This window comes from Pongo abelii, chromosome 3 (genome assembly GCF_028885655.2).
Source record: "Pongo abelii isolate AG06213 chromosome 3, NHGRI_mPonAbe1-v2.0_pri, whole genome shotgun sequence".
NCBI classification, from domain to species: domain Eukaryota; kingdom Metazoa; phylum Chordata; class Mammalia; order Primates; family Hominidae; genus Pongo; species Pongo abelii.
The window spans coordinates 207888443-207903357 of record NC_071988.2 but is presented as its reverse complement, the minus strand read 5'-3'; the positions used below and the strand labels follow the sequence as shown (position 1 = coordinate 207903357).

Genomic DNA, 14915 nt, shown 5'->3' with positions numbered 1-14915 from the left:
ATTAAACTACTTTCTTGTAGAAAATTCAAATTTTAAATTAGTGCTAATTGTTTATCTTCCTTTTCAGAAATTGCCTGCAAAAGCTGTTTATGATTTTAAGGCTCAGACATCTAAGTAAGTAAGATAAATATTCATCATGTGATTTAAGGTGGTTTTAAATGTTAGTAATGCTTTAAGAGATAAGCATTGCCATAGGATGTGTTACAAATGAGGTCTAATTCACAATGCAGCAATCTACTCTAGTTAAATGGTTCCTTCAGAATTACTTGGGATGGGGTAATTTTATTTTTATTTTAAGTTTAGTTTAGAATTACTGAGTTTTAAATTACATTAAACATGTTAGGTAGAACACAATGAGTTCTAAAGGATAGGAAAAACAAAAAGAATTTACGAATATTTGTTTTTAGAATTTTTGTGTCAATAATGAGTTAATAAAGTATTGGGGGCCAGGCACAGTGGCTCATGCCTGTAATCCCAGCACTTTGGGAGGCCAAGGGGGGCAGATGGCTTGAGCCCAGGAGTTCAAAACCAGCCTGGGCAACATGGCAAAACCACGTCTCTACAAAAAATACAAAAATTAGCCAGGCATGGGGGCATGGACCTGTATAGTCCCAGCTACTCAGGAGGCTGAGGTGAAAGGATTGCTTCAGCCTGGGAGGTAGACGTTGCCGTAAGCTGAGGTTGCGCCACTGCACTGTAGCCTAGGCAACAGAGCAGGACTCTGTCTCAAAAAAAGAATGAATAAGTAAACAAAGTATTGGGGAGTAATTAGCACTAGGTGGGGGAATTTGATAACATTTGTTTATCCAAACATTCCAAGCATAGTTTGTGGGGTTGATGACTAGAACATGGTACAAAGTTTCCTGTATTGAAGTCTCCATCCTCAGCCTGCAAAGCTCAGAGATTCTGAGCAAAGTTTTCTCCTTTGGTCTTTTGGTGTCAGTGTTTTCACCGTCCTGAATTGCAATATTTCTTTTGCCTTTATTCTTTGCTCAGCAGATAGGCATGTGGTTGCTGAAGCACATAAGCAGACTTAGATAAGAGGGAGTTGCCCAGATTTTTTGTGGCCTGTGTGCACAGACCTTTAAGAAACTTTGGTCTCCAGTAGAATTCAAGACACATGTTGAATTCATTGTAAATTGTCATTAAATTATTATATGTTGTTTACACTGAACATATATATATAATAACCAAAATAATTTACTCATAAAAATGCATGTAATATGAATTAATAGCTCTAGAAACTGTCTCTGGCAGAAGACATATAAAAATAAATCACTCAGAATTTGGTAATGCTGCTGAGATAGGAAATGAACTAGACAAGAAAAATCCTATTTAGAAATTAAGATGTCGAACATGGCTTATATCTGGCCTGAAGAAAAGCTTACATCTTTTTTTCAGATTAGAGAAATAAGATGCTTTGTTTCTACTGCACTCCGGTCCTAACTACTGTTCTTTGGATATGGTGTGACAATTTGTACAATGCATATCAGTTTTATAAAATAATGTTATGGAGCACACATTTCATTTCTTCTTTGTAAAAATCAATCCATAGTTTTCTTAAATATATAAAACCCTGAGGAATGGCAGGGGATGTGAAGTAGGAAGGGTGTCCACCCAAGGCTCACAAGGTCTTCTGAGAAGTCTTAATTTTAAAAAGCAGCTGGGCACGGTGGCTCACACCTGTAATCCCAGCACTTTGGGAGGCCAAGGCAGATGGATCACTTGAGGTCAGAAGTTCGAGACCAGCCTGGCCAACATGGTGAAACCCCGTCTCTACTGAAAATACAAAAATTAGCCAGGTGTGGTGGTGGGTGCCTGTAATCCCAGCTACTCAGGAGGCTGAGGTGGGAGAATCACTTGAACCTGGGAGGTGAAGGTTGCAGTGAGCCGAGATCATACCACTGCACTCCAGCCTGGGTGACAGAGCAAGACTCCATCTCAAAAATAAATAAATACAAATAAAAGTGAGGGGAAAAAAGCAAATGGGACTTTAAAATTCTAGGTCTGAGATGAGAGGGACACAGTTTTGAAAACTTAAGAGTAAGACTTTCCTGTGTCTTAAGGACTTCAAAATTTTAAACACAACCCGTACAAATGCAAAAGAGTCTTTTTCATAGCTTTGAAAAATTGGTTGCCTCTGATTCATATGTTCATATATATTTTAAAAAGCTAGTCTCATTTCCAGAAACAAAATATACCTAATACAAATAAAACTGTTGTGTTGTGAACATTAAATATCTTGCTTTGCTTTGTTTTCTGTTTTTTACATTAGGCATTTGCACAAAAGAAGGAAGCACTGTATTTGAATGTAAAGCTCCATGAATCTTCTTTGTTTTTAGGGTTACTGAAAATTTAACACATTTTCAATTGTGAAGATTTTAGCACTCCTAAATGTGTGATCATTCTTTTAATATACCACCATTTTTTCGATTAATTCTTTTAATCAATGAGAAGTGTTCTCCATCAGGTATAAATCTCTCTCCATCAAACGGCCTATACTAATAAATGATCCAACTGAAAATTCTGAACCAAAATTTTTTTAAAAAGATTAAAAAATGAAAATTCTGAACAAAACAATGCAGAAGATTCCAGAGTGGGAGGGTAGATGTATTGCAAACTGAGGCTCTTGGGAGAAGATACAAATTAATCGCCTTCCATCCAAGAATAATTGTGGAGGCAAAATAATGAACCAACCTAATCACCTGGGTGATAAAGCCAGGAAAAATTGATGTAGTGAAGGTGATAAGTTTAGGTGTGAATTATTCAAAATGCACAATGTCATTATAACTTAAAATTATAAATACCCAAATCAAATATACCTACAATTTTCTTAGAAACAGCCAAAATTGAAAAATATAGTGTCTTAAAAATATTTTTATTTTTATAAATAAAAGATGGAAAGAAAAGCATTGGCATATGTCTTTGCACTTAAAACACACATTCTTCATGCCCAATTGAAAATTAAAAGTATAAGATCTTTTCTGTTACACAAAATAAATTCCTTATCAAGATATTCTATTAAAATACCTGTCAACCAACTTCAAAGATCCACAAATAAAATTTGTTCTGGTGTTGGCACTTCTATTCTGAGGCTACATGATATTTGTTTTCCTTCATGTAAGCTTCAGTACATCAAAAGGGGCTGGGGGGCTAGTAATTAACTAGCCAACTAGCTTCAGGACAAAAAAAAAAAAAAAAAAAAAAATCAGTGCAGAACTATTCCATCATTTTTCCAAGCTTCAAAACGCCTCTTCTCTGAACTAATGATAAAGTAGCAAGAGTCTGTCCCCTCCTTTAAACTTCTTATTAATCTGTCTGTGATTTATATCCAATGGAATATTTATACTTACTCTGTTTGAAATCATTTCTAAAGTTATAATGTTTTAAGTGCATGCTAAGAATTTGCAAGGATCATTCTTATCTAATCGGACTCAACTCAATATCAATTGGATTTTTTAATATTGTAAGTATATTTGCCAAACAAATGCAGATCTAGCAAGGGTGTTGATCTTGAGAATTATTGCTGTACATCACAAAAAGACCATGTCAATGTGTCTCTTCCAGGGAGTTGTCATTTAAGAAAGGAGATACTGTCTACATCCTCAGGAAAATTGATCAAAATTGGTATGAGGGAGAACACCACGGGAGAGTGGGCATCTTCCCGATCTCATACGTAGAGGTAGGTCCTCTCCCTTTCTCACTTGGATGGCGGTGGTTTCAAAGGTCACCGCAGATTTGAGAATAAATGACTATTTCCTTCATAGAAACTCACACCTCCTGAGAAAGCACAGCCTGCAAGACCACCTCCGCCAGCCCAGCCCGGAGAAATCGGAGAAGCTATAGCCAAATACAACTTCAACGCAGACACAAATGTGGAGCTGTCACTGAGAAAGGTAGCCCAGCTGGTTTTTTGTTTGTTTGTTTTTTGTTTTTTTGTTTGTTTGTTTGTCAGTGGGTTTGAAAAGGCTGTATATTTTCAAAACTAAAATAAGTTATCTTTTTCTTTAGACATTCTTATGTTTGCCCTATTTTCTACAAAGGACTCCTTAAGGCAGCCGGGGGACACGGTTCCCTGCTGGTCCCTGTGTCCTTTTAGAGGAGTTCCCCGTGGGATACCAGGCTTCTCCCTCTGTGGTTTAGTCTGGGAAGCCAGGCATGGGGCTGAAAATCAAGGACTTACACATTTGGGAGCACAAAAGGAAAAAGCAGCTTGATACACTTCAAAATATGTTGTTTTGCTGCCTTATTTTTCAATCTTTTAAAAACAAGATAGTCCAATCCTTATCTTCCTCTATCTTGGAATCTAGGAATGGTCCTAGGTGAAGAAGATCCTTCCTCTTGGGGAGCCACTTTAAAAGCCATCTCTGCAGTGCTCTTCCCTGGATCATCCTTCTTTGGGCCTCATAATTGACCCAAATTTCTCTAGCAGCCCATCCAATCCTAGTATCTCTTCTTAATAATATCAAAAGCCTCGAGGCCGGGCATGGTGGCTCACACCTGTAATCCCAGCACTTTGGGAGGCCGAGGCAGGTGAGCGAGATTCCGTCTCAAAAAAAAAACAAAAAACAAAAAAAAACACACCAAAAAAACAAAAACCTCTTTTAACCTGCTAGTTTACATAATTGAGAATGATAAATGAACTATTCTTATTGCTTTCTAAACATGACATATATTTGTTTGAGGTAACTGCCTCTGCACACAACACAGGTGAGATAGTAATATTTAGAGTGGCTCTAGGACCTCCCACACCTACTAGTGAAATCCTTAGCCAGGTGCAATGAACGGCAATACCACAGTCCTGGTTTGTTCTGGTCCTGGCAGAACCTTGTCTCATTCTCTTCTGTCAGTCTTAATTCTGCATCATCAGCAGGTTCCTTCTTTCCTACCTTCTGGGCTGCCCCACCCAGCATGAGAACCACAGAGCATTACATGAATTCTGTCTCCTCTTCCATGTTCTACAGAAAGGCTTCACCAATGCCTCTTACAGTTCACACAACAGCCTAGCAACTGCCTGTTCTTGGTATACTAGAAAATCAGAGCAATTTTCAGATTTGGGAAGACTGACTCTTTTTTTTTTTTTTTTGAAATGGAGTGTCACTCTGTCACCCAAGCTGGAGTGCAATGTGTGCTCTCAGCTCACTGCAACCTCCACCTCCCAGGTTCAAGCGATTCTCCCACCTCAGCCTCCCAAGTAGCTGGGACTACAGGCGCCCGCCACCACACCCGGCTAATTTTTGTATTTTTAGTAGAGATGGGGTTTCACTATGTTGGCCAGGCTGGTCTCGAATTCCTGACCTCATGATCCACCCACCTTGGCCTCCCAAAGTGCTGGGATTACAGGCGTGAGCCACTGCATCCAGCCTGAGACTGACTTTTCTTGAGTATGTTCTGCTCAGTGGTGGTGAAGCACACAAAATCAACCATCCAGCGTTTCAACACAAAGAGAACTTTCAAATGCTACTCAAGGTCGAAGTTCTTCTTGGGTAGCACCTGAAGAAGGGTGCCCTGTTGGGCTGAGATTAATGACTGTTTCAGCTCCAACACACCATCAGGTGCCGCTGCCCAAGCTTCTATATCACCTGCTGAATGCAGCTGCAGTTTTTGCCCAGTAGCATCAACTTGCCTGCCTACTTCTAGGCTACGTGTAGTTTTGAGTTAAAGTTTAAACTGAGTTCTGTGGCACTGGCTCGGTCATGGCAGGTGGAAGGAATAGTGATTCTAGAAAGTTCTATTGTGAAAGCCAAGCGTTCTATTCAAATACTTAATGACAAGTATGGAATGGTCACCAACTACTCAGATGGATGCTGCGTTTACATTGTCAGGGTGAAGACCAGGAGACTGCCAGTCTTGTCACAGCTATTGGTATTCTAGGGCTCTGTCTTCCCCCATCCCTTTAGTTCACTCTGCCACTACTTAGCACATGTAGATTAAAGAAGAAAATGGGCCGGGCACAGTGGCTCATGCCTGCAATCCCAGCACTTTGGGAGGCCGAGGCGGTCAGATCATTTAAGGTCAGGAGTTCGAGATCAGCCTGACCTACATGATGAAACCCCTATCTCTACTAAACTACAAAAAATTAGCCAGGCATGGTGGCGGGCGCCTGTAATCCCAGCTACTCGGTAGGCTGAGGCAAGAGAATTGCTTAAACCCAGGAGGTGGAGGTTGCAGTGAGACATGATCACACCACTGCACTCCAGCCTGGGTGACAGAGTGAGATTTCCTCTCAAAAAAAAAAAAAAATAGAAATAAAAAAAGAAAATGGTGTACCACTCGATGTTCTCTCTTCTAGAGGTGTTTTCTGTAACCTATTTCAGACACACTCTCACAGCGAGCTGTGGTGCACTTTCTGAAGCTCTTCCTACAGAAGGCCAATGCACTGAACCTGCCAGAGATAAAATAATCCTATTGTCATTGAGATATTACCTTTTACACTATTCTGCTTTTTGAAATAACTTAGACAAATAATTTCACACAATACCAGCATGAACAAGTATAAACCCATTCACATTAGCCAGGCATCTTTAGGGAAGATTCTAATGTCTTGAATGGACAATTTAATTACATATATGTTGATCATGTGTATTTTTCTAGTAAGCTCTAGTACCTTACTTGTCCTCCCCTGATTAAACAAAAACTGAAGGTATAAAACCTTCCCAAATGGAAACCTATTGTTTCATAGAAAACATTGACAATTATATTTTCATGTTATTCTATCTCTGTTTCTAATGCATTTTTCTCATATTCATAACAGGGAGATAGACTTATTCTTCTTAAAAGAGTTGATCAAAACTGGTATGAAGGTAAAATCCCAGGAACCAACAGACAAGGCATCTTCCCTGTTTCCTATGTGGAGGTCATCAAGAAGAACACAAAAGGTGCTGAGGACCCTCCAATAGCCCACAGCTATTCTAGTGATAGGATTCACAGCTTGAGCTTAAATAAGGTAAGAACATACTCTGTCATGTTAATGTAATATTGGAAGCTCCAAGTAAGATAATCGGTATGTGATTTTAGGATATTAGATTAGAATATCACATCTATTGCAGAGAAAGAGATTTACATATTATGTTTCTACATGTGTCAGTGCCACATCAGTAAATATAATTCAGTGTTTCTCAAATAGATGCCGGCATAAAGATTTAATGATCAATTTTGCTCATTTCATTTTCAAGTTAAAATATCGAAAGAGAAAACGAGAGTATCATGAAGTCTCGTAGATACATATCTGTACTCCTGTGTACATAAATGTTTTCTGAAATAATTTTTTCTAAAGCATCATTTTTATATATGTAAATTTTATGTATATAATATAATCTTTATAATAAATAAATATAATCATATATTCATACATGTATATACAATTGTGATTTATAATTTGAAATATAAATATACACAACACAAAATACTATGTATATCTCAAAATAGTATATCAGAGAACACCTGGTTATTAGGTTGACAAATCTATACAAGTTTTTTATATGGAAAATGAACTAGAGCAAAAATTTTTAATTAGAGTCTATAAGTCAAGATGTTTATTAGTTTAAACGAAAATGTTGTAGCTTATTATAAGTCCTCAAGTTTGTGTTATCAGTTTTAGGACAGTTATATGCCAGTTCTACTGTTTCACTTGAGCGGGCTAAAGATGATTATCTTTCTCAATATGTAATTTAAAAGAGACTTTGCTTCTTTAATTGTTGAATGTAAAAAGGCTATTTGACTGTCTGTACTGACAATGTGAAACTATTTCTTATTTTTCTGCGGAATTATATTCTTTTTATGAATGGCATGTAAGGATCTTTTTTCTCATTAACTTCTAGGAATAAAACTTTAAATTGCTAATTACTTCCAAAATGTTTTAAGTACTTCCCAACATTCAAAAAATGTATTAAGTTGCCTAATTTATTAATTATTTTAATTGAGACCAAGGCTAGGACATGAAAAACTAAACCATCTAGAGCGGGTAAAATAAAATCAACACATCAGTTGTTACTAAAGTGTGAAGTCACTTCATGTTCCGATGAAAAAACTATTTCAAGATAGCATCCCAGTGACCTAAACAACTTCTTGAAAATGAGCCTGAGAAGGATTTTATATGAGGAAATGATGTAAGAATCTGCTATAAGAGAGGCATTTTTTTAGAAGGGTGGAGTCTGGGCATTTTATTTATTGTGATCCTCTTTGAAGACTGAGTTTCAGTTGCAAATAATTACCCTCAACCCTGTATTCATGGATATATGGAACAGTTTGGTACTATCCAATTTTGTTTGCTTGATTGATTATAGAGTTTTCTAGAATCTTCTTAAGTATATTTACTTCATTGCCAGAGCTTAGCATTTACAGATCAGCATCCTTCCTTCAGTATTTTCTATTGATAAAGAGAAAAGATAAGAATCTTCATGCATATATTTGTCTTATCCACCATTCAGTCATCTTTAAAGAACTATCACAGAAATTTCAAAGCAACTGTACCTTCAAATACAATGTTGTAAGGAAGAAAAGCACGTATGTAGAAAAGCTCATTAAACATCTAACAAATTGTTCCGTATGTCCTAATTCACAATGGCAATATAATATTTTTGATCCCAATGTTTTCATCTTTGATGTGAATGCAATTTAACTGTAATTGAATATATTTTCAAGTTTTCAAAGTAATACCAGATTTTAAACAGAGTCATGTACAAATTTCACTAATAACCAGTTTTTTATTGCTCACTGCTGGGGAAAAAATATGTTGAGAAGCTTATGTCCATAATTAGAAATACTTAATGGTTTTATCCCAACTGGTAGTCCATGCTGTGATGTCACAGGCTTAATGAAGAAAACTTCCCAGTAGTGACAACCATTTTTAGAAAGATAATGTATTTCTAAATGATGACATCCAAAATATACTAAATGCTACAGAACCTATTTTCTAACTGATATTTACAAGCAGAGAACTCATTAATGATTCATGAATCACTCTGGTGACACATTTAAATCACATTTCTTGACATACTGTCTTTTTCTTGGGGAGACTAAAATGTAAGTTGATTTTATTTCTGATATTTCTGCTTTTAGTGCATTAGAATCCAATTCTAATGCTTTTGGAAAACAAAATAATTGTATGGCTTTTGTATTATAGGCATAGGTTTGTGATATAGTTATACCAGGATGCTTAATTTGGCTTTCGGTATAAGCAAGTCCAATATAAAGCTAAGCAGTTGAACCTGCTAACATGTATTTCGGTGACTGTGGTGCTGATGGCACTAGAGTAGTCGCAGCATCAGATAACAATGGTGATGGTGGCAGTAATGACAAGGGAATTTAAGATCTTTCTTTCTCATCTACATAATATTCCTGGCATAACAAAAAGTGAAAGTGGAAACTTGATGTTCTGAAATTATTACATATTTCACAGACTTTCCAAATCTAACTACTGAAAACTTTTGTGTTATGTAACAAGGGTATAAACTAGAACTCTAGCTAGTAAGGGAACTTCTGTAGACTGTTGAATGAGACTTGAGTGGTTTATATCTCATTGAAAACTCAGCATCTACAGGACTTAACAGGAGTGGCTGTCTACCCAGGCGCAAACCACACGTGCAGTCTCACTGTGTGTCAGCAGCTAAGCAGCCCGGGTCCTGAATCCTGTATTAAGATGCTCACATGAGTTTTGTGATATTTATGTCATCCCATGATAAGACGACTTTAAAAAAAAAAAAAAGCTAAATAAATCTAATTAATACCCCATTCCTACTATAGGACACAGGAGTCAAAAGTTAAGTAGGAAATGCATCACCCACTCACGCGCACTAAGGCCCCAGGAGCAAAAGGGCTGGCTCCCTGTGTAAAGCGTTATCCTAAACAATCAGCTGAAAAATGTATCTCCAGAATCTTTTTGGAGATTTTTTTCTTTCCAAATCAAAGACATCCACCTGGAGATGTCTAAAGTGAAAGGTCACTTCTCAAGGCTTTTATGCACATAGCAGATAGCATTTTCTCTAGTCCAGCAAGGGTAGATAAATGTATTCCAATGTTAGTAAATGGCACTTCTAGAACTACATTTTTTAATTTCTAATTTTTATGGGTACATATGGGGTGTATATATTTATTAGAACTACTTTTAATACCTTTGCATAAAATTTCAAATGTATTGTTTCATTTACTATATCCAAAATACATCAGTAATACTACATATATAGAAGTATATTTTTACTTCAGAAGATTAAGCTTCATAACTCATACCTCCTCTGATTTACATAAATGTCAAGCTTTGAAAGAGAACGGGAGCTTAAGCAGAAGTTCTCCCTCCCATTAGCATCAAATGAGCTCTTTCTATGTAAACATTTACTTTGGATTTTTTAAAACTTTGAAGCTGTAGTTATGTAAGCTCAGCTTCATTCTGATCATGGGTTCCTGTCTTTGAGACATAGTTTTCAGAACTTATTCACTTAGAAATTTGTTAACATATAATGATCTAAAATACTTTATTCATATGTTGTAATCACCTTGCAAACATAAGTGAGAAAATTGTCAGAGCTAAAAGACTGGGCTATCCTGCAGGAAAAGAGAACACTACACACATTCAGGAAATAAAACGACTTCACTATTGGTTTTCATTCTACATTAACATTTCTCTGGAGTCATTTATACTCTACTATGTCAGTATCTGGAAACCTGTAATATCTTTTCAACATAGTTTAAAGTAAGCATTAAATCTCTTAAGGGCCAGGTGCGGTGGCTCACACCTGTAACCCCAGCACTTTGGGAGGCTGAGGCGGGTGGGTCATGAGGTCAGGAGTTCAAGACCAGCCTGGCCAACATGGTGAAACCCGTCTCTACTAAAAATAGAAAAATTAGCTGGACTGGTGACATGCGCCTGTAGTCCCAGCTACTCGGGAGGATGAGGCAGGAAAATCGTTTGAACCTGGGAGGCGGAGGTTGCAGTGAGCCAAGATCGCGCCACTGCACTCCAGCCTGGGTGCCACAGCGAGACTCCATCTCAAAAAAATTTTAAAAAAAATAAAAAATAAATAAATCTCTCAAGGTTTTACTGTCCTGGTAATCTCTATATCATCTTTATCTTGTTTGACATTTAAGACCCCTTCCAAAACTAGTAGAGTTTCATTTGTGAAGTAACTTTTCTAATTAACATAAATGATTTTATGTATTTAAATTTCAGCAAAATACCTTCAAATCTAGATATCTTCTAAATGTCTTCAAATCTATGTTAAACGTAAAATTATTTTCATATTCACCACCGCATCTTTTCTGCATTTCTCCATCTCTATGTTTTGATGCATTATTATTATTTTCTTAGTTTATCTTTTCTTAACTTCATAATCCGTGCTCATTTCCAAGTTGGCTTCCAGTGAACCAGCCCCTCCTCCCACCCACAAAGCCTCACCTGGCTCAGATAAAGGAGCTCTCCGGGGAACTGGCCAGGGCTGGTTGTCCCTGACAGCCTCATGTCCACCAGCAAACCCTTTGGCCCCAATACCACCTCCTTTCCTGGACAACTTCTTGGGTGAATTGGAGAAGCTTGGTGCTTTAACCTTGTCAGCTGACCAAGCCAAACCAACCATCCTAGAGGACGCCATCCTGGAAATTAAGGAGGAACCTGCTGTCCTCCTCCCATTGCCCCCAGCGACTACACCTGCCGAATCACCTTCCACTCACGCAGGTGTGGCCTCAGCTGCAGCCCAGCCTTACCATGCAGAGCCTCTTCAGGATCCCAGAACGACAACTCAAAGCAACTTTGCAGAGTTGAAAAAAATGAGAAGGGGCTTCTCAGACCCTAAAAAGGCACCAGAAGTCCTAGGGGATAATTTTGTGGCCTCTGCATGCACCAGCGTGGGTTCCTTGCCTGTACCCCTTCCGGTCATTGGAGAGGAAGATGAGGGCATCTATGAGGGGATTGTGTCAGGCATCCAGAGAGGGCCGCCAGAACCTCAGGAAGGAGACGCCTGGTGGTATGGCCACGATGGGTCAGAGGGCACCCCACGCCTGCACATTGAAGAGGAGGAGGAGGAGGAGAAACCCAACTGCCTAAAACACCCTATAGCCACCCCCACAGATCCTAGGACCCCCAAGGAGGACAGCAATGCAGCAAAACCCAGTAATGAGGTATTTTAATTTTGTCTGATTATGGAAGAACTAACCGGCCTTACTATGATTAGCTATTACGGTTAATCATATTAATAAATATCTATTTTGACTAACAGATTTTTTTAAACAAAAAACACAAATACTATATAAGATGGGGGTGGAGTGGGTGTATGAAAACACACCATATTTAATTAAATGATGTAAATATGTGATATAATTCCATTATCTCATTTTCCTTCAGGACCATAAACTTATATTTTAAAAGTCTTTGTAATTGATATAGTCTTTGTAATCTTCCAATATTAATAATGATAGCTAATAGTGGAGCTCTTACTGAGTATCAGACACTATTCTAAAAACTCTACATCTTTAATCATCAAAACCCAGTGAGGCGTGTGATATTATCCCCACTTTAGAGAAGAGGAAATTGATTCCCAGAAATTTGTCCTATTCCAGGATGAGAAACTGTACAACATACCTTTGACACAATGGCACTTTGCAAAAATAATAATGCTAATAAGAAACAAAGACAACAGAAAAGAAAAACAGCACTTCTGTCCCCTTTCAATTTTCTAAAGAGGTCGTTCTCTTCGTGTTGACTTCACATTGACTACTTAAGAACTGGATACTGTATCTTCATGTTACGAAGAATCTTGAACAGTGGTTTTAATCAACAAAGGCAGAAAATATCCAGAAACTTTAGCTTGCAAACCTCTCTCTTAAAACAAAAAACGAGCCTGCAACGCCAGCACTTTGAGAGGCCGAGGCAGGCAGATCACCTGAGGTCAGGAGTTTGAGATCAGCCTGGCCAACATGGTGAAACCCCGTCACTACCAAAAATACAAAAGCTAGCCAGGCGTGGTGGTGGGTGCCTACAATCCCGGCTACTCGGGAGGCTAAGGCAGAAGAATCACTTGAACCCGGGAGGAGGAGGTTGTAGTGAGCTGAGATCGTGCCAGTGCACTCCAGCCTGGGTGACAGAGTGAGACTCCATCTCAAAAAAAAGAGAAACTTGAGGCCAGGTGCGGTGGCTCACGCCTGTAATCCAGCACTTTGGGAGCCCAAGGCTGGTGGATCATCTGAGGTCAGGAGTTCGAGACCAACCTGTCCAACATGGTAAAACCCCGTCTCCACTAAAAATACAAACATTAGTCAGGCATGGTGTTGGGTGCCTGTAATCCCAGCTACTTGGGAGGCTGAGGCAGGAGAACTGCTTCAAACCGGGAGGCGGAGGTTGCAGTGAACTGAAATTGTGCCATTGCACTCCCTTCTGGGCAACAAGAGCAAAACTCCATTTCAAAAATAAAAAGAAAGAAACTTGATCCCACAAATGTACCCTGTGAATTAAGAAGCAAGTATAATCACTGGCAATTATAGAAATTATGAAATAATAGAAAGGATGGTTCATATTATGCTACTATCCAAGTCAAATTCTTTCATAGTTCCTGTATTTCAAAATAACCTGGCCATGCCTGCATTTGTGTAAAACAAACACCTTATTTAATAACAGATAGATAATTCATTGCAATGAGCCAAACGTGTCTCTACATCAATTATTTCAGTAACTAATGTTCCTTTCAATTCAATCAATTTGAAGGTGTGATTAGACGCATGGCTTTGTTGACAGGCGCTGCTCTTTGTTGCAGACAGTACCCCAGGCCGGCTCATCCCAGCACCAGCTCGCACCCTGAACATGGGGCCACGGCTTCCCCAGCTTTGTGACACACTGACTATAGTTGGCAACCTACTTTATACGCAAGTTACAGTCATTGCAGGGTTTTAAATACTTTTTTCCTTCACTTTTAGAAGGAGCCATCATATCAATGTATGATAAAATGATAGAATATAGGTGTTCCTGTCTCCAGCCACCCACATCCGAAAAATTAAACTGATCATACCATTGGGGATTTTGAATCAAATTCAAAAGAGGAAGTTAGTGGTTTCAAAGCAAAAAATTTGTCATAAATATAACTTCCCAAGGTTATTAGTAACTTTAAAATGATGGAAGTTGAGAGGATATTCTGTAAACACCATGTAACCTCATTCTGAGACAAGCATAATCGCCTCTTGTCTTTCCTCGATATTTAAGCCGCCGTCATTTTCTTCGGGAGAGCAAGCAACCACACCCTTTCCCAGCCACCTGCTTTCCTCCCCTCCATTTCATTCTCTCTTCGCCTCTGTTTCTGACCTGGACTCTACACTTTCTCAGCCCTGCTCACCTCCTCTCCTCCCTAAATATTCTTATCAACAGGAGATCAGTCCACCAAAATTAAAGGTAACTGCATCTTGAGTGTGGTTTATTGCATGTCTTCAGTGAGCTTAATTAGTAAGATGTATGCATTCAGATTTGCGCCCTCTCACAAGACCTACGAAGTTATAGAAATACTGATTGCTAACTTTTAACATCATTGGCATGGCCTCTATCCAAACATTTAAAAGATATATTTGCATAGCAGCTATACCCAGATTGAGGAGAAAAACAAACTAAAATTTATATCATAATAAAAAGTAATGATTAGATTTTTTTCAGTTGACCATCAGCATGAGAACCATCACATTCAAAGGCATCTCAGTTCAGTGCCTGTCATTCTCCATCACCTCTCAGTGGATTCATTGTCTCCCGTCATTTCCCACCCATCGGCAGGTTCAGCAGAGCCTGGAGACAGGATGATCTTTGGCATTGACTGTCTTGAGCCTTGTTCTTCCACAAAAGTGACGTAAATTCATGAGGATGTGGGAAGGATCATCCTTTTGTAGCACTTCACAAAGCATCCATCTCTGAGATTTGAAGGCTGACAGTTCTGCTGGTATTTAACCTAAAGATA

General features: G+C 38.5%; 1 protein-coding gene across 39 annotated transcripts in view; it reads left to right on the top strand.

The window, feature by feature from the left end:
- Window positions 1–14915, top strand: part of SORBS2 (sorbin and SH3 domain containing 2) — a 370833-nt gene that overhangs the window by 336976 nt on the left and 18942 nt on the right. For all 39 annotated transcript variants that reach the window (XM_063723752.1, XM_063723753.1, XM_054554820.2 and 36 more), the window contains 4 exons: window positions 68–114; window positions 3568–3682; window positions 3768–3896; window positions 6755–6946. In XM_063723752.1, the coding sequence (XP_063579822.1) occupies window positions 68–114; window positions 3568–3682; window positions 3768–3896; window positions 6755–6946 (483 nt within the window). The remainder of the gene's footprint in view (window positions 1–67; window positions 115–3567; window positions 3683–3767; window positions 3897–6754; window positions 6947–14915) is intronic.